Source organism: Oratosquilla oratoria, chromosome 7 (assembly GCF_046742065.1).
Source record: "Oratosquilla oratoria isolate Oo_2021 chromosome 7, ASM4674206v1, whole genome shotgun sequence".
NCBI classification, from domain to species: domain Eukaryota; kingdom Metazoa; phylum Arthropoda; class Malacostraca; order Stomatopoda; family Squillidae; genus Oratosquilla; species Oratosquilla oratoria.
This window is the reverse complement of record NC_134783.1, coordinates 42639868-42664135: the sequence shown is the minus strand read 5'-3', so window position 1 is coordinate 42664135 and position 24268 is coordinate 42639868. Positions and strand designations below refer to the sequence as shown.

At 35.2% G+C, this 24268-nt stretch overlaps 1 protein-coding gene across 1 annotated transcript; it reads right to left on the bottom strand.

Annotated features, from left to right (window-relative positions):
• Positions 1-1222: 1222 nt before the first annotated feature.
• LOC143027113 (uncharacterized) lies at positions 1223-23231 on the bottom strand. The gene is made up of 4 exons (XM_076188123.1): positions 22860-23231; positions 7952-8051; positions 6542-6700; positions 1223-2910 (listed from the first exon to the last, which is right to left on the bottom strand). The coding sequence occupies exons 1-4, from the start codon at positions 22878-22880 to the stop codon at positions 2678-2680; spliced, it is 513 nt and encodes a 170-aa protein (XP_076044238.1). The 5' UTR covers positions 22881-23231; the 3' UTR covers positions 1223-2677.
• Between the last annotated feature and the right edge of the window lie 1037 nt (positions 23232-24268).

Here is a 24268-nt window from a genome sequence, read left to right as displayed (position 1 = left end):
GACCCTATCGGTAGGCCATTCAGTGCCTTCTTCCATTGGACAAAAGCCCTAAAATCCAAGGCTTCACTTTTGATACCTGTACGTCCTTTAGCCCACACATTAAGAACCTACCAATGAAAAATACAAGAAACTAAACATACCAAGATAATTTACAAGCACAGCTTTTAACAGAAAGAACTACTAATCACATACAGAACTAAAAACCTCACTCAACTATGTCCCCACAGCATGGTTCCCAACAAACAAGAAACCACAGCCTAGAAACAACACAGAGCAAAGTACAGACACTCCTCTACTTACGTTCATTCGTTTTACGTTTTTTCGATTTTACGTTTGAACCGACTGTAAAAAAAAATAAAAAATAAAAAAAAATGAGTGAATTTTATAGTTTAGCGCGCTCTCCGTTGTTCAAACGATACTTACGCATGATGCTGCGTCCATTGTTTACATGGAAGACAGACTGAATGTGCCTTGCCTCCTCCTCCTCCTCCTCAACTATCTCAATTTATGTTGCTTGAATTTAATCTATTTGAAATTAATGTTATCATTTTACAATGTTATGTGTATAATTAATGATTTAGGGGTGTTTTATAAGATACGGTAATAGAATTTACGGATGTATAGTACAGTAACAACTTACGTTCATTTTCAACTTACGTTCGGCCGTTCGGAATGTAACTAAAACGTAAGTTGAGGAGCGTCTGTATTAAGAATAATAACCCGATGTACTAGACCCATCCCAGTTGAACAATCTACACCCAGAAGCCAAAATCCTTCCCATTGAGCAGAACATGAAAATGACAGCCACATTTCTATCCACGAACCCTTGATCTCACACATCCCTCCCATGGCATAAGCACAATCAACTGAATGCAGTAAAGAAGAACTACATCAGCAGCATACTACTTAACATCTACAACCCATCATCAGTACTTCACACCACATCTGTACACAAATACATACACAGATCACAAAACAAACAAATACTACAAGATCAGTCCTCAAACTAAACTTAATATGATAAACCATGTTATAAGAAAGTTTTTATATATTGAAAGCTATATTTCTTCAAAATTATTCTCTGATATAATAAACCTAAATTAATATGTAAGATGGAAGTTAAAATACAGTGATGCAATCTCCGATTCCAAACTGGCCCTACATAATCTATTGTGACGAACTTCACTTTCTGGCACACATAATACAGCACTGTAAAAATACCTTGTAATACAATATATTTTATTCTTATTGTATTTACATAAGGGAAAAAAGACTGTGTTTGTACATGTATTTACACCATAACATGTATCAGTTTTATCTAATAATGTAAAAAAGGGTCATCCTCTGAACTTAATATAATCATCATCTAACAATTGCCAGAATAAAACCTATAAAATTACTTTGTTGAAGGGTTGATCTTACTTTGAGGTAATCATTTTTATAATTCATATTACTCTGTATACCAGATTGTGGTAAAGGAGTGAATGAAATTAATCTAATCATAAGAATATATTACATTTTCATGTAAGAGTTTAATATATTAATTTTTTTTACAGCCAGAGATAAAGAAGGGAAAAGCTGTTTGTATTACACCAATGTGTTGAATTATTAGTAGTTGTTCTTAAGTCTTTTGTGTTAGTTATGGCATACTAGTATAATATTTCATTTATTGTGCTTAGTAAATGTATTATGCAGGAACTGAGAGAAACAGACAGTGGAGATGATGAGTAAATTTTTTTGTCTTTGTGCCTGCAGGGTCAGCCACAGTTATGAAATACTCAAACAGGATTTGTAGGGAAATGACAAAATAGTTTTAATTATGTGTACAGAAAAGAAAAATGAGGACATTATATCAAGCCCAAATAATATACCTTGCCTTAACCAATCTGCACATTGCAATGACAATGGCAAAGCATGCTAACAGAGTGTTTCACTCCACAATTAGGTTAGAAGTAGAAAAAAAGAATGTATACTGAGGTAACTAAATTTGTAAACCAAATAACTTATGGCAGACATTACAGCTTATTGCTTACTTGTTTTTTCAATTGAAGCTTAAAAAAAATCTCCAAAGGTAATGTTATATTTAGCTGTAATATCTTTTCCTCAGGGAATGTCTGTGAAAGGAAACCCTCTGTACTATGCAGGGATGGATTGTACAAAATAGATATGAAATTACAGTGGTCACAACATTGGCACACAGTGGATAAGGGCTGCAGGAAACCCATGTAAAAATACTTTAATGATATTACTTTCATATAATTGGCTTTCAGTTAATATTACAAAAAGCACCATCTATGTTAGAGAGCATTATTTATCTACATATCTTAATGTATTTTGTTAGTGTGATGCCATCTGAAGATACTAAATCTGTTTTCCAAATCCTAAACACAATTATATTTTTAACTTTTAAAAATATTCTGAATGGGAAAATTACTTAACTAAAATTCTTGGTAATCCTAAATTTTCTTGGTTATTTTCAATCTCCAATGGAATGCAATCTGATTATGATGCATTAATGATAGCCAAACAATAAAATTTCATCACTTATTAATTTTTCTGTGTACTTCCTACTATACTGAAAATGAACTTCTACTAGGCACTTGTCCATATTTCAAACTGTCAAGTTGTAACTAGAATTACAATTCTCAAGTTATTTTGAAGGTACTCTGTACATTTTTTAAGCCTGTGAATGAAGAGAGGCTAAAGGATTGTCCAACAATGCTTGCTCCAGAAGGGTATTGGTGTGAGTCAGATTGTTTGATGCACTGTGGAAGGCTGAATGGGCAGATACAGTGGAGGTGTGTATCCGTGGTACTGCATTCATCACCAATTTCACCTTTTCTATGTTGTTATCATATGGATTCTTTAAGGTAGATGTAATGTTTCTTGCTAAAGTTGCATTGCTCTCTCCTAAACAGGAACAAAAGAAAAAATCATTAGTATCAAAGTGATGACATACATAAATCTATATAGAGAGGGAGCACAATTGGTGAGGAAAAAAAAAGAGGTTGGTAACCATTTTTACATTGGGGGAAGCATGTTATAAAAGTTCCACTTCAACTTAATGAATCACCTAGAGCAGCATTTTGGCATAAGGGCATGTACCAAGTTTAAAGGTATGATATTAATAATATGGCAATTTTCACTTCCATCACACTCATCCCTTCCACTCCTTGCTTAACCCCTTCCATACGATGATGTCTACACAGGCACATGAGGCACAAGTGGGTACATGAGGATGCCAGCATCAGCATCTTGATTATATCTAATTTGTAGTTGTAGCTGAGTGACCCCATATTCTGTAAACTTGCCTGATCATATTTTCTGTGATTATTAATATTCACAGTGAAAGAGAATGAGTACCGTATTTTTCGGACCATAAGGCGCACCCGTAATTTGCTATTCCCTGTCCTTACATAAGGCGCACCTGGTCTCGTCATCGGATAATCATGCATATGTGAGTGCATTCAGAACAACATTTTCGTTGTTGAATGAGAAAAATCGGTTGGGATTTAGCAAAATTACAAAAATAAATGATATATATTTTTATTTTGGTCAGTGAAATCAGACCACCTCCATGGACGGTCTGCCCTGCCAATACTCCTAAAAAACAACAAACACGTTACGGGAATTGTGGGGAATAAAACCAACATTAGCAGTTTTATTCCCGGAATTCTCTATTCACTTAAAAACACAAGATTACAAATGAAGGTAAATTTTTAGTTTCGACCATGGGCGCAATATAGCAATAAAAAATTAATTATTAATTTTGTAAATTATAATGTATCAACGTAATATGCAATTTTGTGAGCGGAAATAAAAAACAAAAAATGTGCTGAAACAGATTTCGTAAGTAACGAAGTCGTGTCGGACGAATGGTACGCCATGTTTGTTATGATAGATGCCGACGTCGAAGATATGAAAGGGTGATAAATTCATCTAACCTAACCTAACCTGTGTTTAATAGATCATTACCTGCAAATTAAATGTCATCCGGCTCGTCATCGTTGTCGTCGTCGTGAGAGACGTTGGCGTCCCAATCCTATGCTACCAACTTTGTTTATTAGCATATTTGCTTGTAGCAAGATATTTTTTATTTTCATTTCCACCAACAAAATTGCATATTACTTTAATACATTTTAATTTACAAAATTAATAATTAATTTTATATTGCTATATTGTAACCATGATCGAAACTAAAAAAATACCCAAATGACTACAGTCTGAGTGAAGCGAGACTATACCAATGCAAAATGGCTGTCTGTGTTGTGGACGCTATCATGTCATAGCCATGATAGCGTGAATGAATGCTGTGGCATGGACCCGAAAACTGTCAAAGTTTTCACAATTTTCTTGTCAAGATACATGCATCTTGGTTATAGCATGGTTGTAACTTTTGCTAGGCCTACCATACACTGTCGCCGTCGGCAGGCTAGCCACGAAACGTGTCAAAATAGTACGTCACTATCCGAGGCATTTTTTTGCACTGAAGCCACACATAAGGCACACCACCCAATTTTGGCAGATTTTAAGGATTTTACCCGCGCCTTATGGTCCGAAAAATATGGTAATAGAGCTGTAACTTTACATTTTATTTATAATGTGAGTAGTGTGATGCATCATCGTACATGAGGCAGCTGATGCGGCCCATGAGAATTTGACTCGTATTGAAGAGATAAAGAAGTTGGTACACATATATCAAAATAATTGAGCTAGACTGATATTTTTTTTTCTGTAATTGGTAGACAGCGTAAAATGATCTGTGCCAACTTTTATGGAAATCCATTGAAAAATGAAAAATACAAAAAAATAATAATGATAATAAATAAACAAAAATAAAAGTAAATAAATCATATAAATAATAATAATATTGAGGCATTGTGACAGGTTGGTGAAGGTGGGTGAGGAAGACATAAATCAGAATCCAAGTTTATTTCTGACAAATAGGCTTCTTCAGAGAAATAATGTATTTCTCTGAAGAAGCCTATTTGTGCGAAACTAGTCAGAAATAAACTTGGAATTCTGATTTATGTCTTCCTCACCCACCTTCACCAATAATAATTTGATGACTTTTATTCTTTTATATCTTAGAGTAACTAATAGAAAATGATCTGTGGATTTTATTCTAGGAAACTAGAAGCTTTGATAAAGATTATCTTGTTAACTTATTAATCTGTGTCTAAAATTTACATCATACTGATTTTTCTTTGCAAATACCCAAAGTCTAAAAAAAAAAAAGTTTGCATAGTTGTATTGGTAAAAGCTAAGCTTTTACCCTTGGACATAATTCAACACGACAATTTAGACAAAAGGATAAGTATTGTGTAAACAAAAATAATTCATAAAGAGACCAAAGTTTCCAAGTTATAAGCATAAGTGTGACAAAAATACTGTTATTGAGATATTGAGCCACAAAGATAAAACAAAAAATTTTCACACTGTATGAAAAATGCATAGACACTGATAAATTAAATATCATAAATAACTTGCAGTGTTTTGTATGTGATATTTTTCACATTGACATTACTATATTACAAAAAATTTACTGTTTTTTACCAAAGCATTACCCCTGGGGCATTACAGAAACAGTAATTAATGTTGGAGTTTTGTTTCACCAGGGATGAGCCACTTCCTAACATTTAACACAGTTCCTTGTTACATAATGATCCACACTAAAAAAAAGTAATACAGTTAATTGTTATTTCATTTTTCTTGCCTTTATAGTCAGTATATGTTGAATGACGTATGATATACCCTTCTAAGATTTTATATAGATAAGAAAAACATCAAATCTAAATGTTAAATAGAAAGCAAGTCTTACACCATGTTCCTTTAAATTGGGACATTGTCCACTCATGATACTTTAAAAAAAAAATTAATTAAAAATAAATTATGCTGTACAACAGTTTTACTTCACCAGTATGGTGTGCATAATTCAGACTATTTTTCCACATGTTTTCACAAAATAGTAAAAAAATTCAATCTTTAGCGTACCAATATCCTTAAACCATGTGAAGACAGCTCCTCGTTTATTCCCCATTAATATTGTTACTTCATCCCCAGTGCACCCCTTTCATTCAACTTTATGCATGGGTAGGAATGGCTACATGCCTTTTGACTTGGCTACCTCCCGTATAGAGGGGAAAACCCCTTGGTATATAGAATTGAATAGATTCTCCAACTCCTACCCCATATACTACAACTGACTCTATCTGTCCATGTACCAAAAGGCCTCTTCTCCCTTATATAAGAGGTAAATTAGATAAATACACATTTTCACTTGTATTATATCCTGCAGACTCATTCAGCCCATCCACTCACCTTTGCCTTTGTTTACCCTCTGTTCTAACTCCAAGCACTGTGAATTTATAAATCCTGAAGCAATATCTACTCTTATTTCATCTTTCTGCAACTTTGACTTCCCCAGTCTTTCAGTCTTATCATTAATTCTATTCTCTATCTTTGGATTTCTCACTTTGTTTACCTCCTTAACTTTGACAAATATTAGGATGAGATATACTCCATCAAAACTGAGACTTACTGAGTTTCTGGTGAAGTAAGGAGTTGTATTTGGGCTTGGAAGTTTGAGGCATAGACGGTTTGACTGTCTGATTCTGACTTGAAAGATGTGATTTGATGTGAGGTTGACCTACAGCTCTGTGTTGTGGGGATGGACTTGACTGCTGAACATAAGCTTCATCTGTACTTGCAATGCCATGAGAAAAAAAAAAAAAAAAAATTATTAGATCAATCATAATGAATTATATATTTTGAAGTGACATGACTCTCATCACCAAAATCCAGTTCTTCTATCCTTAAAGACAATGCTGCACTTAAAAGGAAGTCAGAGGTGGTAAAAAGAGATTTAAGGTTGGTTGCAGAAAAGAGTAATTGTATATAGGAGTTAAAAGGGATCAGAATTCTTCTTTACATGGAAATTGGTCTCAAATTATAAAAGAATGCTGTGTAACTCTGGTCCATAGGGACATTACTAAAGACACTAGAGCAGCATTTCCCAACCTGGGGTGCTGAACTCAATTATAGGGGGTGCTGGGAAATGATGCATACAAAAAACATTAATTAACCAGTTGTGCATATTTTACTTTTTCCATGCTATTTTATTTTTTTAGCATGTTCTTATTTCTTCTGCAAACAATATCGTCAATTTGTTTTAATTCTAAGGAATCAAGAAAATAAATCGTCAAGCAGTACACTTCATTTTCTTTTATCCTTCTAATAACATGATAGGGGTGCTGGACTGCTTAGACATAACAACAGGGGGTGCTATGGTCAGAAAAGGTCAGGAAATGCTGCACTAGAATAATGACTGCAAAAGACCTGTGCAGTCAACACCCATATGAAGTCAAGTATCATGGAATCACAAAACTACAGTAATGATAACAATTGTTGCTTTAAATTCCGATGACTGGAGACTAAATCCTACAGTAGCCAGGAACTATCCTTGAGTACTTCCAGAGAGCTCTCCAAGAAGCATTTAATATTTTGTTGGTGACGACCACAGCTTCTAATCTTTGGGGAGAATATTGCAACAGAGGTGGTAAAGGAAAGATTTAAGGAGGGTAGTAGAAATGATGGATACTAAAAGATAAAAATGATCACCATTTTTGAGTGGAGATTAGCTTCCAATCATAAAGGAATACTTTGTAATTCTGGTCCATAGTAATATTACTAAAGGCCCTAAGATACTGAGTGCATAAAATATATGCAGTCAATATCCCATACAAGGATCTCACCCGGCAGACACATTGAAAATTTTGTTTTTAAGAGAAACATATATGTGTCTAATGGTGCACTACTGCATGAATCTGGTTTGTAATAAAGATTACAAAGAATCATGTAGTTTAAAAACTAAACTGCAAAATAAAACAATTTTAGTACCAAGTCCTTAGGACTGAATGAGATACCAGTGAAATTTTGCAAGAAAACTTACTCTTGAGTTGACTTAGTGCTGTTGTTAAACAGAACTCTTCCTCCTCTTCCTCAGACTCTGATGCTTCACCAACAACAATGACTCCTTGAGAAGTAAGCATCTAGAAGTATGTGTTATTATCAATATCAGTTCTACAAAATGGTTACAAAGTAATTACATACGTAAATCCAACTACACCTGAAAATATCTCAATGTTATCCACAAATGAAGACAAATACAAATAAAATTTCTACTGAAGGCTTTCCCCTTGTGGAAACCAGCCCTTTCAATTTCCTATAACAAAGGACAATACTGTACTCCCAGCTCCTAGTTAAAAAAAAAAAAAAAAAAAAAAAGCATAGGATTGATGATAAGATTTAATTTGGGGCTGAATAAGTTTGTATGCCTGAATCAAATTCTCTGTTTTCATTATACTATGCTCTGGATACATAGTTAAGTGTAAATCTTATGTGCTGTTTGCATATAGTAAAAAAAGAGTTTCCACTGCCCAAATCCTGTGCCTGCAGCAGTTCTTGTTCTGTTATGTTTCTAATTTCCCTTCATTGTCAGGTATTTGCTGTAGGCTGAAGTTCAGTGTTTTACTTATTTATTTATTTCTTAATTCATCGTAGTCATCACGGATGACCTCTGAAGGGAAGTGGACATTCTGTGCTGTCTCAGCTATAGGTCTTGCTTGTTAAGATAAATTTGTGTGTTTTTCACTACTATTTTGAAGTTACAGTGCTTGGCTATTATTGTTAAGCCATTTATAAAAGTAAGAGCTTGATGATGTGCTCTGGGATGGGTGTGGGCAGTAGCTTGTGAATAGGATGAATAGATGATAATATTGCTCCTTATGGGGCTCAATTTTACAATCTCTTGGTCTATAATTGATGATTGTTCTGTGACACTGCACTCTGTTGGTCAGAGGGTTTGTCAACCATTTCATGTCATTTTTATGCACAAACATCAGTTTCTATGATGTGTGTGTGTGTGTGTGTATTTACCTAGTTGTATTTACCTAGTTGTATTTTACGGGAAGGGGAGCTATGCTCGTGGGGTCCCATCTTCATATCTCATTTTATCTAAACTATTTTTAAATTCATGTATTGTTTTTGCACACACCACTTTCTCATCTAACTTGTTCCAACTGTCTATTACTCTGTGAGGAAAGCTGTTCTTTTTCAAATCTCTTCTATAGCTGTCTTTTTTTATTTTCTTTCCATGTCCTCTTGTATTTCTGTCATCCCATTTTATCAGCTTCTCTCTATCAGTAATTTCCATGCCTTTCATGATTCTGTAAATAGTTATCAAATCTCCTCTCTCTCTTCTTTTCTCTAGTGTCTGTAGTTCAAGTTTTTGTAGTCTCTCTTCATATGATAGTTTTGAGAGTGTAGGTGCCAGTTTTGTAATTGCTCTTTGTATTCTTTCAAGTTTTTTTATACATTTTTTGGTACTTGGTGACCATATCGTTGCTGCATATTCCAATCTTGGTCTTATCAGGGTGATTAGGATTTTCTTCACCATTTCTTCATCCAGGTATGTAAATGCAACTTTGATTGTTCTTATCAAATTATAAGTTTCTCCAAAAATCTTATTTATATGTTTCTCAGGTGACATATTATTCATAACAATGACTCCCAGGTCCTTCTCATTTTCTACTTTTTTTATTCCTTCCTCTCCCAAATTATACGATCCTGTTACTCTGCTTTTGCTTTTTCCAAATTCCATTATACTACACTTTTGTGTTTTGAACTCCATCTCCCACTTCCTACTCCATTCCTGTCCTTTATATAGATCTCTCTGTAGTGATTCACAATCTTCTTCTGTTTTCACTCTTTTTAGTAGTTTTGCATCATCTGCAAAGAAGCTCATTTAGCTTTCAATTCCTTCATCCATATAATTAATATATATAGCAAACATGATTGGGGCCAGTACTGTTCCCTGCGGAACACCGCTTATTACTTCATCCCATTCTGAGTGCTGGTCTCTTATCACTACTCTCATTCTTCTTTCTTGCAAAAAGTCTTCCATCCAATTTAGTAGTTTTCCTTGTATTCTTCCTTCAGTTTCTAATTTCTTAAGCAACTTCTTATGTGGTACTTTGTCAAACGCTTTCTTTAGGTCTAGAAATGCATCCATCTCTTTCTTGTATTATATCTATTAGCCTTGAATAGAAACATATTAAATTGGTGACGCATGATCGTCCTTGTCTGAATCCAAATTGCCTTGGGTTTAACACATTATTTTTTTCTAAATATTTTACCCATCTACTTTTGATAATTCTTTCACAAATTTTTGCTATTGTACTTGTTAGAGAGACTGGTCTATAGTTGGTAGGTTCTTCTTTATTTCCTCCTTTATATATAGGTACTATATTTGCTTTTTTCCAATCTTCTGGAACTTTTCCTTCTTTCAAGGAACTGTTTAGTATGCTGTGTATTTTGTCTGCCAGTTCATTCTTGCATTCTTTCAGAATCCAGTTTGCTATTTCATCTGGCCCATGCGATTTTCTGACATCAAGATTACCCAAGTGTGTCAATATTTCATTCTTTGTTACTTCTATTTCTTCCATAGGGGGGACTTTCTCTTTCCACTCAATCTCTTCAGGTTGTATATTTTCCCTTGTAAACACTGATTTAAAATGTTTGTTCATAATTTCTGCCATTTCCATTTCCTCAGTGTATTCAACTCCCCCTTGTCTTAATTTCTCCAAGTCTTGTTTGTTTTTCAGTTTATTGTTTACAAATCTGTAAAATAATTTTGGTTGATCTTTACACTTTTCTATAACATCTTTTTCATATTTTCTCTTTTCCTCTCTGCACTTTTGTACATATTCATTTCTATAACCAGTATATATTTTCCATTTTTCAGGTCTTCTGTCTTTTTTTCCATCTGGTCCAGGCTTTGTCTCTTTTATCTTTTCACTCCCTACAACTTTTGTTGTACCAGCATTTTACATATTCTTTTTCTTGTTTTTGTCTTGGGACATACTTTTCCACTCCTTTTTTGTAAATTTTTGTCAAAATATTCCATTTCTCTTCCACTGATGTTTCTTCTTTGTATATTTCTTCCCAGTTTTCTTGTTGGAAGAATTCTCTTATTTTATCAAAGTTTGTTTTTTCATACATCATTCTTCCTTTTCTATATTGTTCATTTCTTTTCATATATTTTTCTTCATTAAGTTCCAGTTCAATCAATATGTGGTCACTTTTACCTATTGGTGTTTTATATTCAATCTTGTCCACTATTCTAGGTTCAGATGTAATTATTAAGTCTAGTCTCGATGGTTCTTCTTCATTTCTATACCTAGTGTTCTCCTGTATCCATTGTGTCATTGAATGGTCAGTAATCATCTCAAGTAGAGCATTTCCCCATGAGTCATCACCACTCTTTACTGTCATTTCTTCCCAGCAGATTTCTTTGCAATTAAAGTCGCCCATCATAACTATTCTTCCTCCGTCTTCCATTATTTTATTTAATGCTATCTTTGTGTCCTCTAACATACTTTTATGTTCACTCTCCTCCCATGAGGCTGTTTTCGGAGGCACATAATTGATCACAAATTTTCTGCTCTTCTTATCTCGGTCTTCCACTTCTATCATAATCATCTCTACTGTATTCTTTCCATATATGACACCTTTCACGTTTATATCCTTCTTAGTCAGGAACATAACTCCCCCCCCTTGTTTTTTCTCTCTGTTTCTAATCCAATAATTGTATGCATCATGTCCTACACTGTTGGGTGGTAGTGGGCCTTTTAATTTTGTTTCTACAATTCCCATTATGTCCGGTTCTTTTTCCTTCAAATAATCATTCAGTTCATTCAATCCTGTTATTAATCCATCTATATTTGTGTAAGACGCTCTTAGTTTTCTGCCACTTCCATTGTGTTCTCTGTTTCCCTTATGTTTTTCTTTTGTATGTCGAACTGCTTTATTTTCATGTTCACTACTCTCCAATAGAATCTCTCTTTCTCTGACTCCGTTCTTTCCTCGTTTTTTGCCTTAGCTTCAAGTCTTTTCTGCTTTTCTGCCTCTCTTTCCTCCTTATTCATTTCTCTTTTTATCCATACCTTTTTATATTGATCACTTGTTGCTAGTTTCCCTGTTTTGGATAGAATTTTCTCTGCCGTTGTTTGTGACCTGAATTTAATCTTAATTGGTCTGGTCTTATCTGTACTATATTTTCCGAGTCTGAATTTTTCCTCAATTTCCTTCATAATTTCTGGTTCATCTTCCTGGACTAATTTTAATAAACTGCTTACTCTTTCATTTTCCTCATTGATTCTTGAGGTTCTATCTGGGTTATGTTTCTCTTCCATTCCTAATATAATTATACATTTCTTTTTGTCAGCTAATTCTCTTACTATATTCTCCTTCTGTCTCATCACTTTAATAACTGAGTCTTCATTATGTTCTTTCAATTGCTGTTTGACTATGTCAGTGAATGAAACCTTATTCCCTTCTTGGGTTGTTCTCAAATTTTTAGCTTCTTTAGCTATTGTCTCTCTGTTTTCATTACTATTCTTCTTCAATTTCTCATTCTCCTCCTTTACATTTCTTAACTGTCTTTTTAGGCCCTCTATTTCATCAGTTAAGTTTCTGTTTGCCTTCTCTAGTTCTTCCAACCTTTCAACTCTCTGGAAAATGGAGTCAACATTACCTAACCTACGTTCCAAGTCCTCGATCACCTTATCAACTCTCTCCTCTAGTCTTATCAGATCAGTCGGGGGGGGGGGGGGGCTGTTGTGTCCCCCCCACCCTCTTTAAATCCCTGGAACATATTCTCGTCACTTTCTACTGTATTGCTCCTCTCTATACTTCTAATCTTTACATTTTTATTAGCCATTTCGTCGTCACTGAGTTGGTCCGGTGGTCGTTTCATGTTGACCTTACGCTTGTCTGCTTGGGCCAAGTCCTCCACTTCCTCATTTCCTTCCATTTCCCCAGCAATCCCTCCCCTTCTCCTCTTTTCCTACTTACCCACTGCCCCACGAGCAATTTCCCCCCCACCCTGTAAATACAAAAAGGCACTTCTCTTTGCGTTGGGATCCACAATCGGCACTTTTCTTCAGAACGTTCTTCAAGCCGTCCGTTCGTTGAAAGTGTGTATTTACCTAGTTGTATTTACCTAGTTGTATTTTACGGGAAGGGGAGCTATGCTCGTGAGGTCCCGTCTTCATATCTCATTTTATCTAAACTATTTTTAAATTCATGTATTGTTTTTGCACACACCACTTTCTCATCTAACTTGTTCCAACTGTCTATTGCTCTGTGAGGAAAGCTGTTCTTTTTCAAATCACTTCTATAGTTGTCTTTTTTTATTTTCTTTCCGTGTCCTCTTGTATTTCTGTCATCCCATTTTATCAGATTCTCTCTATCAGTAATTTCTATGCCTTTCATGATTCTGTAAATAGCTATCAAATCTCCTCTCTCTCTTCTTTGCTCTAGTGTCTGTAGTTTAAGTTTTTGTAGTCTCTCTTCATATGATAGTTTTGAGAGTGTTGGTGCCAGTTTTGTAATTGCTCTTTGTATTCTTTCAAGTTTTTTTATACATTTTTTTGTACTTGGTGACCATATCGTTGCTGCATATTCTAATCTTGGTCTTATCAGGGTGATTAGGATTTTCCTCACCATTTCTTCATCCAGGTATGTAAATGCAACTTTGATTGTTCTTATTAAATTATAAGTTTCTCCAAAAATCTTATTTATATGTTTCTCAGGTGACATATTATTCATAACAATGACTCCCAGGTCCCTCTCATTTTCTACTCTTTTTATTCCTTCTTCTCCCAAATTATATGATCCTGTTATTCTGTTTTTGCTTTTTCCAAATTCCATTATACTACACTTTTTTGTATTGAACTCCATCTCCCACTTCCTACTCCATTCTTGTACTTTATTTAGATCTCTCTGTAGTGATTCACAATCTTCTTCAGTTTTCACTCTTTTCAGTAATTTTGCATCATCTGCAAAGAAGCTCATATAGCTTTCAATTCCTTCATCCATATCATTAATATATATAGCAAACATTATTGGGGCCAGAACTGTTCCCTGCGGGACACCGCTTATTACTTCATTCCATTTTGAGTGCTGATCTCTTATCACTACTCTCATTTTTCTTTCTTGCAAAAAGTCTTCCATCCAATTTAGCAATTTACCTTGTATTCCTCCTTCATATTCTAATTTCTTAAGCAACTTCTTATGTGGTACTTTGTCAAAAGCTTTTTTTAGGTCTAGAAATGCACAATCAGCCCATCCATCTCTTTCTTGTATTATATCTATTAGCCTTGAATAGAAACATATTAAATTGGTGACGCATGATCGTCCTTGTCTGAATCCAAATTGCCTTGGATTTAGTACGTTGTTTTTTTCCAAGTATTTTACCCATCTACTTTTGATAATTCTTTCACATATTTTTGCTATTGTACTTGTTAGAGAGACTGGTCTATAGTTGGTAGGTTCTTCTTTATTTCCTCCTTTATATATAGGTACTATATTTGCTTTTTTCCAATCTTCTGGAACTTTTCCTTCTTTTAAGGAACTGCTTATTATGCTATGTATTTTGTCTGCCAGTTCATTCCTGCATTCTTTCAGAATCCAGTTTGCTATTTCATCTGGCCCATGCGATTTTCTGACATCAAAATTACCCAAGTGTGTCAATATTTCATTCTTTGTTACTTCTATTTCTTCCATAGGGGGGACTTTTTCCTTCCACTCAATCTCTTCAGGTTGTATATTTTCCCTTGTAAACACTGATTTAAAATGTTTGTTCATAATTTCTGCCATTTCCATTTCCTCAGTGTATTCAACTCCTCCTTGTCTTAATTTCTCCAAGTCTTGTTTGTTTTTCAGTTTATTGTTTACAAATCTGTAGAATAGTTTTGGTTGATCTTTACACTTTTCTATAACATCTTTTTCATATTTTCTTTTTTCCTCTCTGCACTTTTGTACATATTCATTTCTATAACCAGTATATATTTTCCATTTTTCAGGTCTTCTGTCTTTTTTCCATCCGGTCCAGGCTTTGTCTCTTTTGTCTTTTAACTCCCTACAACTTTTGTTGTACCAGCATTTTACATATTCTTTTTCTTGTTTTTGTCTTGGGACATACTTTTCCACTCCTTCTTTGTAAATTTTTGTCAAAATATTCCATTTCTCTTCCACTGATGTTTCTTCTTTGTATATTTCTTCCCAGTTTTCTTGTTGGAAGAATTCTCTTATTTTATCAAAGTTTGTTTTTTCATACATCATTCTTCCTTTTCTATATTGTTCATTTCTTTTCATATATTTTTCTTCATTAAGTTCCAGTTCAATCAATATGTGGTCACTTTTACCTATTGGTGTTTTATATTCAATCTTGTCCACTATTCTAGGTTCAGATGTAATTATTAAGTCTAGCCTCGATGGTTCTTCTTCATTTCTATACCTAGTGTTCTCTTGTATCCATTGTGTCATTGAATGGTCAGTAATCATCTCAAGTAGAGCATTTCCCCATGAGTCATCACCACTCTTTACTGTCATTTCTTCCCAGCAGATTTCTTTGCAATTAAAGTCGCCCATCATAACTATTCTTCCTCCGTCTTCCATTATTTTAGTTAATGCTATCTTTGTGTCCTCTAACATACTTTTATGTTCACTCTCCTCCCATGAGGCTGTTTTCGGAGGCACATAATTGATCACAAATTTTCTGCTCTTCTTATCTCGGTCTTCCACTTCTATCATAATCATCTCTACTGTATTCTTTCCATATATGACACCTTTCACGTTTATATCCTTCTTAGTCAGGAACATAACTCCACCCCCTTGTTTTTTCTCTCTGTTTCTAATCCAATAATTGTATGTATCATGTCCTACACTGTTGGGTGGTAGTGGGCCTTTTAATTTTGTTTCTACAATTCCCATTATGTCCGGTTCTTTTTCTTTCAAATAATCATTCAGTTCATTCAATCCTGTTATCAATCCATCTATATTTGTGTAAGACACTCTTAGTTTTCTGCCACTTCCATTGTATTCTCTGTTTCCCTTATGTTTTTCTTTAGTATGTCGAACTGCTTTATTTTCATGTTCACTACTCTCCAATAGAATCTCTCTTTCTCTGACTCCGTTCTTTCCTCGTTTTTTGCCTTAGCTTCAATTCTTTTCTGCTTTTCTGCCTCTCTTTCCTCCTTATTCATTTCTCTTTTTATCCATACCTTTTTATATTGATCATTTGTTGCTAGTTTCCCTGTCTTGGATAGAATTTTCTCTGCCGTTGTTTGTGACCTGAATTTAATCTTAATTGGTCTGGTCTTATCTGTACTATATTTTCCGAGTCTGAATTTTTCCTCAATTTCCTTTATAATTTCTGGTTCATCTTCCTGGACTAATTTTAATAAACTGCTTACCCTTTCATTTTCCTCCTTGATTCTTGCGGTTCTATCTGGGTTATGTTTCTCTTCCATTCCTAATATAATTATACATTTCTTTTTGTCAGCTAATTCTCTTACTATATTCTCCTTCTGTCTCATCACTTTAATAACTGAATCTTCATTATGTTCTTTCAATTGCTGTTTGACTATGTCAGTGAATGAAACCTTATTCCCTTCTTGAGTTATTCTCCAATTTTTAGCTTCTGTAGCTATTTTCTCACTGTTTTCATTACTATTCTTCTTCAATTTCTCATTCTCCTCCTTTACATTTCCTAACTGTCTTTTTAGGTCCTCTACTTCTTCAGTTAAGTTTCTGTTAGCCTTCTCTAGTTGTTCCAACCTTTCAATTCTTTGGAAAATGGAGTCTACACTACCTAACTTACGTTCCAAGTCCTCGATCACCTTATCAACTCTCTCCTCTAGTCTTATCAGTCGGGGGGGGTTGTGTCCCCCCCACCCTCTTTAAATCCCTGGAACATATTCTCGTCACTTTCTACTGTATTGCTCCTCTCTATACTTCTAATCTTTACATTTTTATTTGCCATTTCGTCATCACTGAGCTGGTCCGGTGGTCGTTTCATGTTGACCTTACGCCCGTCTGCCTGGGCCAAGTCCTCCACATCCTCATTTCCTTCCATTTCCCCAGCAATCCCTCCCCCTCTCCTCTTTCCTTACTTTCCCACTACCTCACGAGCAATTTCCCCCCCCTGCAAATACAAAAAGGCACTTCTCTTTGCGTTGGTATCCACAATCTGCACTTTTCTTCAGAGCGTTCGTCAAGCCGTCCGTTCGTTGAAAGTGTGTGTGTGTGTGTGTGTGTATTTACCTAGTTGTATTTACCTAGTTGTATTTTACGGGAAGGGGAGCTATGCTCGTGAGGTCCCGTCTTCATATCTCATTTTATCTAAACTATTTTTAAATTCATGTATTGTTTTTGCACACACCACTTTCTCATCTAACTTGTTCCAACTGTCTATTGCTCTGTGAGGAAAGCTGTTCTTTTTCAAATCTCTTCTATAGTTGTCTTTTTTTATTTTCTTTCCGTGTCCTCTTGTATTTCTGTCATCCCATTTTATCAGATTCTCTCTATCAGTAATTTCTATGCCTTTCATGATTCTGTAAATAGCTATCAAATCTCCTCTCTCTCTTCTTTGCTCTAGTGTCTGTAGTTTAAGTTTTTGTAGTCTCTCTTCATATGATAGTTTTGAGAGTGTTGGTGCCAGTTTAGTAATTGCTCTTTGTATTCTTTCAAGTTTTTTTATACATTTTTTTGTACTTGGTGACCATATCGTTGCTGCATATTCCAATCTTGGTCTTATCAGGGTGACTAGGATTTTCCTCACCATTTCTTCATCCAGGTATGTAAATGCCACTTTGATTGTTCTTATTAAATTATAAGTTTCTCCAAAAATCTTATTTATATGTTTCTCAGGTGACATATTATTCATAACAATGACTCCCAGGTCCCTCTCATTTTCTACTCTTTTTATTCCTTCTTCTCCTAAATTATATGATCCTGTTATTCTGTTTTTGCTTTTTCCAAATTCCATTATACTACACTTTTTTGTATTGAACTCCATCTCCCACTTCCTACTCCATTCTTGTACTTTATTTAGATCTCTCTGTAGTGATTCACAATCTTCTTCAGTTTTCACTCTTTTCAGTAATTTTGCATCATCTGCAAAGAAGCTCATATAGCTTTCAATTCCTTCATCCATATCATTAATATATATAGCAAACATTATTGGGGCCAGAACTGTTCCCTGCGGGACACCGCTTATTACTTCATTCCATTTTGAGTGCTGATCTCTTATCACTACTCGCATTTTTCTTTCTTGCAAAAAGTCTTCCATCCAATTTAGCAATTTACCTTGTATTCCTCCTTCATATTCTAATTTCTTAAGCAACTTCTTATGTGGTACTTTGTCAAAAGCTTTTTTTAGGTCTAGAAATGCACAATCAGCCCATCCATCTCTTTCTTGTATTATATCTATTAGCCTTGAATAGAAACATATTAAATTGGTGACGCATGATCGTCCTTGTCTGAATCCAAATTGCCTTGGATTTAGTACGTTGTTTTTTTCCAAGTATTTTACCCATCTACTTTTGATAATTCTTTCACATATTTTTGCTATTGTACTTGTTAGAGAGACTGGTCTATAGTTGGTAGGTTCTTCTTTATTTCCTCCTTTATATATAGGTACTATATTTGCTTTTTTCCAATCTTCTGGAACTTTTCCTTCTTTTAAGGAACTGCTTATTATGCTATGTATTTTGTCTGCCAGTTCATTCCTACATTCTTTCAGAATCCAGTTTGCTATTTCATCTGGCCCATGCGATTTTCTGACATCAAAATTACCCAAGTGTGTCAATATTTCATTCTTCGTTACTTCTATTTCTTCCATAGGGGGGACTTTTTCCTTCCACTCAATCTCTTCAGGTTGTATATTTTCCCTTGTAAACACTGATTTAAAATGTTTGTTCATAATTTCTGCCATTTCCATTTCCTCAGTGTATTCAACTCCCCCTTGTCTTAATTTCTCCAAGTCTTGTTTGTTTTTCAGTTTATTGTTTACAAATCTGTAGAATAGTTTTGGTTGATCTTTACACTTTTCTATAACATCTTTTTCATATTTTCTTTTTTCCTCTCTGCACTTTTGTACATATTCATTTCTATAACCAGTATATATTTTCCATTTTTCAGGTCTTCTGTCTTTTTTCCATCCGGTCCAGGCTTTGTCTCTTTTGTCTTTTAACTCCCTACAACTTTTGTTGTACCAGCATTTTACATATTCTTTTTCTTGTTTTTGTCTTGGGACATACTTTTCCACTCCTTCTTTGTAAATTTTTGTCAAAATATTCCATTTCTCTTCCACTGATGTTTCTTCTTTGTATATTTCTTCCCAGTTTTCTTGTTGGAAGAATTCTCTTATTTTATCAAAGTTTGTTTTTTCATACATCATTCTTCCTTTTCTATATTGTTCATTTCTTTTCATATATTTTTCTTCATTAAGTTCCAGTTCAATCAATATGTGGTCACTTTTACCTATTGGTGTTTTATATTCAATCTTGTCCACTATTCTAGGTTCAGATGTAATTATTAAGTCTAGCCTCGATGGTTCTTCTTCATTTCTATACCTAGTGTTCTCTTGTATCCATTGTGTCATTGAATGGTCAGTAATCATCTCAAGTAGAGCATTTCCCCATGAGTCATCACCACTCTTTACTGTCATTTCTTCCCAGCAGATTTCTTTGCAATTAAAGTCGCCCATCATAACTATTCTTCCTCCGTCTTCCATTATTTTAGTTAATGCTATCTTTGTGTCCTCTAACATACTTTTATGTTCATTCTCCTCCCATGAGGCTGTTTTCGGAGGCACATAGTTGATCACAAATTTTCTGCTCTTCTTATCTCGGTCTTCCACTTCTATCATAATCATCTCTACTGTATTCTTTCCATATATGACACCTTTCACGTTTATATCCTTCTTTGTCAGGAACATAACTCCACCCCCTTGTTTTTTCTCTCTGTTTCTAATCCAATAATTGTATGTATCATGTCCTACACTGTTGGGTGGTAGTGGGCCTTTTAATTTTGTTTCTACAATTCCCATTATGTCCGGTTCTTTTTCTTTCAAATAATCATTCAGTTCATTCAATCCTGTTATCAATCCATCTATATTTGTGTAAGACACTCTTAGTTTTCTGCCACTTCCATTGTGTTCTCTGTTTCCCTTATGTTTTTCTTTAGTATGTCGAACTGCTTTATTTTCATGTTCACTACTCTCCAATAGAATCTCTCTTTCTCTGACTCCGTTCTTTCCTCGTTTTTTGCCTTAGCTTCAATTCTTTTCTGCTTTTCTGCCTCTCTTTCCTCCTTATTCATTTCTCTTTTTATCCATACCTTTTTATATTGATCATTTGTTGCTAGTTTCCCTGTCTTGGATAGAATTTTCTCTGCCGTTGTTTGTGACCTGAATTTAATCTTAATTGGTCTGGTCTTATCTGTACTATATTTTCCAAGTCTGAATTTTTCCTCAATTTCCTTTATAATTTCTGGTTCATCTTCCTGGACTAATTTTAATAAACTGCTTACCCTTTCATTTTCCTCCTTGATTCTTGCGGTTCTATCTGGGTTATGTTTCTCTTCCATTCCTAATATAATTATACATTTCTTTTTGTCAGCTAATTCTCTTACTATATTCTCCTTCTGTCTCATCACTTTAATAACTGAGTCTTCATTATGTTCTTTCAATTGCTGTTTGACTATGTCAGTGAATGAAACCTTATTCCCTTCTTGAGTTATTCTCCAATTTTTAGCTTCTGTAGCTATTTTCTCACTGTTTTCATTACTATTCTTCTTCAATTTCTCATTCTCCTCCTTTACATTTCCTAACTGTCTTTTTAGGTCCTCTACTTCTTCAGTTAAGTTTCTGTTAGTCTTCTCTAGTTGTTCCAATCTTTCAATTCTTTGTAGAATGGAGCCTACATTACCTAACTTACGTTCCAAGTCCTCGATCACCTTATCAACTCTCTCCTCTAGTCTTATCAGTCTGGGGGGGGTTGTGTCCCCCCCACCCTCTTTAAATCCCTGGAACATATTCTCGTCACTTTCTACTGTATTTCTCCTCTCTATACTTCTAATCTTTACATTTTTATTTGCCATTTCGTCATCCGGTGGTCGTTTCATGTTGATCTTCCGCCCGTCTGCCTGGGCCAAGTCCTCCACATCCTCATTATCTTCCATTTCCCCAGTAATCCCTCCCCCTCTCCTCTTTCCTTACTTTCCCACTACCTCACGAGCAATTCCCCCCCCCCTGCAAATACAAAAAGGCACTTCTCTTTGCGTTGGTATCCTCAATCTGCACTTTTCTTCAGAGCGTTCGTCAAGCCGTCCGTTCGTTGAAAGTGTGTGTGTGTGTGTGTGTGTGTGTGTGTGTGTGTGTGTATGTATGTATATGTATATATATATATATATATATATATATATATATATATATATATATTGTTGATATATATATATATATATATATATATATATTGTTGCAGCTGTCTAGCATTTGCTGAGTGAGATTTGTGATAATTGTACTTCTAGAATTGTTCTGGTCTGAGCCAAATAAGCTTATTTGGCTGGTGGAGGAACTTCAGACTGAAATAATACTGACTATTATGATGAAACATTATAGACTTTGTTGCATTTTGTCAAAGCATTCTGTTCAGCTAGAGATGGGGTCATCTTGAGGTGGTCAAAGGAAAGCACTACATACTGATAGTTTACACGCAAATTAGATATGGCGATATATAGAGATAGGACACCATGAGTGTAGCTCCCCTTCCTGTAAGATGATAATAAAAAAAAAAAGTAAAAGCTCCATGAAATGGGAGAACCTATCGAAGTTTAGTCATTTGAGTAATATGTATATGAACAAATTGTTGAGCCTAATGGGAAGGTGGTTCACTGTATCCCAGTGGATTCTTTCAATACTATGAGCATTTGATTTTAACATCACCGATAAGGTTAGGGTAGGTGAATATAGGCAGATTTAGGGGTTGGCCTGGGATGTTTACAACTACCCCTGAACTTCACTGACCACTCCTGTGGTCACCCTAGATCTGAATCAGAGATTCAGTGAAAATTATTTTGTTTTGTAAATGGGCATGCTCAAAAGTAACATGTATATAGCCATACTTTGATGCAATCAGCCACTTCATGAAGTTGACTCAATGCAATACACTCAATTTCAAGCATCTATGGCCTGTCTGGAGGAATAGGTAATGTTCCTGCTTCGGAATGCAGAAGGTCCAAGTTCAATCGCCAGTAAATGTAAAAGTACTTCCATGGCTTTCCAATCCCTCTCCACAGCAGCGGACATCAGAGGTGTAGTAGATCAGTGTCGCATATATATGCTAGCACATAATCAGAATGATTACGCTGATTACACCGGTTCCAGATTTCATTCACAACCACAGTTATTCCAACATACCAAAAAACCCTTCACATGCACTTCTCACCATACAACCTTTACCAAGCAGGATTAAGCCACTGTTTAAATAATGGACGGAATAAATTCAAACATTCATATCACCCCTAAGGTTTGGCTAGTTCTGTCCACACTGCACTAGCCTTTATCACATCATTCAAAAATTTGTGGCAGTGCCACCGAGGTAGGCAGCGAAAGGTCTGAAGAAGAATCCCTCCAGCATAAAGGTTAGGGATTTGTGGTATGGAGATCGTATTCAAGACCAAGTTAGGTTAGAATTACTTTTATTCCTCATAGATCTCCCCCTTACTTTTCTGTCGTGGTCTGAAAGTACATGTTTTCACATCCCTATGGCTTCATAAATCTTCGTTTGGGGGGGGGGTCGTTGTTATGAGAGCAATTTCTACAAGAATAGGAGCCCATACTTTGTCGATTCATGTAAATACAAAAATGTTAACTGTGAAAGTATCAGTTTAGTTTATAGTATCTTAAACTTTCCAGTTCCCAAAGGAAAGGCAAAACGTATAAAACTTACTTTTCCTCCCTCAACTGACATGGCTTAATATTTCGCAAGACCTCACAGTATGATAAATTTGTCAGTATTTGTTTCACGTAATGCAAGTTCTCACAATCTGATTATGTTCACAAATCTTTGAATATTACACTTTCGTAGCAGTAATTTTGAGGTTCCAGTTTAAACCATGGCTTTCATATCTTTTCAACCACCTCTTTTCGTTATCATAAGCTCATGTCATATGAACTTGAAGAATACAATAGATATATAAAATATGTTAGTTGCCCAGCTTAAAATCTGATTTTCATGTTTTCTGTTCTGGTTTCCTTTATACTTTAGTTACGTGACCCACGAGCCAATGGTAACTGTCTCACGATGTTTGTTTACATTTACAGGTGCCAAGTAGATACACTGGGAAATAAAGACATTTCAGTCATATTGTTTTTATGTTTATTATTTGGGATACAAACAGGATTTATATTTGTTTGATTCTTAGACATCGTTTAGAAAATAAAAATGTGTATGAGACATATTTCCTTTGGGATTTTTTCTACTATTAGTAGTCTCGACCTTAAAAATAATATTCGTTGTGATCACCATGTCCTAGATCACGTGTTGGATTCGTGATTGACAGCTATTGACCCTACGGATGAGAACTCAGAACTCCTATATGACCGATCCATAGGCAATGATGGCCTTACACACACACGCACAACACCTTGACCACGGTACATGTCTCTACATTTTTTTGTGTGTGAAAGTGGGCCTAGAGAACAACCCTAGCATGTCCAATAATTTGTCCCCTACTCAGATACTGTTTCAAGAGGAGGCTGCGACCAAGGGTTTTCTGCAATTTAGTGTGATAGCTATTAAACTGACAGGCACCCCATCAGTATTAATTCAAACAATTGGCACTAATAATTTAGGTAATTGGCCACATCCATAACTCACATTATGAAGGCTTTTTCTGTAATGCTTTTCGGAAGGAGTGGGTGTGGTGCAGTGTGATATCCAGTTCCTTTGAAGTTCTTTGAAGTTGTGGGGTCCTCGAGCAGTTTTACCCAAGTTCGACTATCTGGGGAATCGATTTTGATTTTTTTTATGCCTAACAAAGTTAACTTGGAGTCCTCACCTAGTGAAAGATATTGAGATGGTGGAGAATGTGCAGCGAGTGGCTACAAGAATGGTGCCGAAACTTAAAGGACTGAGCTATGGAGAAAGACTAAGGAGGTTGAACCTACCAATACTGGCGTACAGAAGAGCACGGGGAGACATGATAGAGACCTACAAGATACTGACAGGAAAATATGATGGAGACTGCACTCAAGGCATGTTGAAGCTTAGGGAAGAGAACACAAGCAGGGGAAACTCACTGAAATTATTCAAGACAAGGTCACGGCTGGATGTAAGAAAATATACTTTCCCGTGTA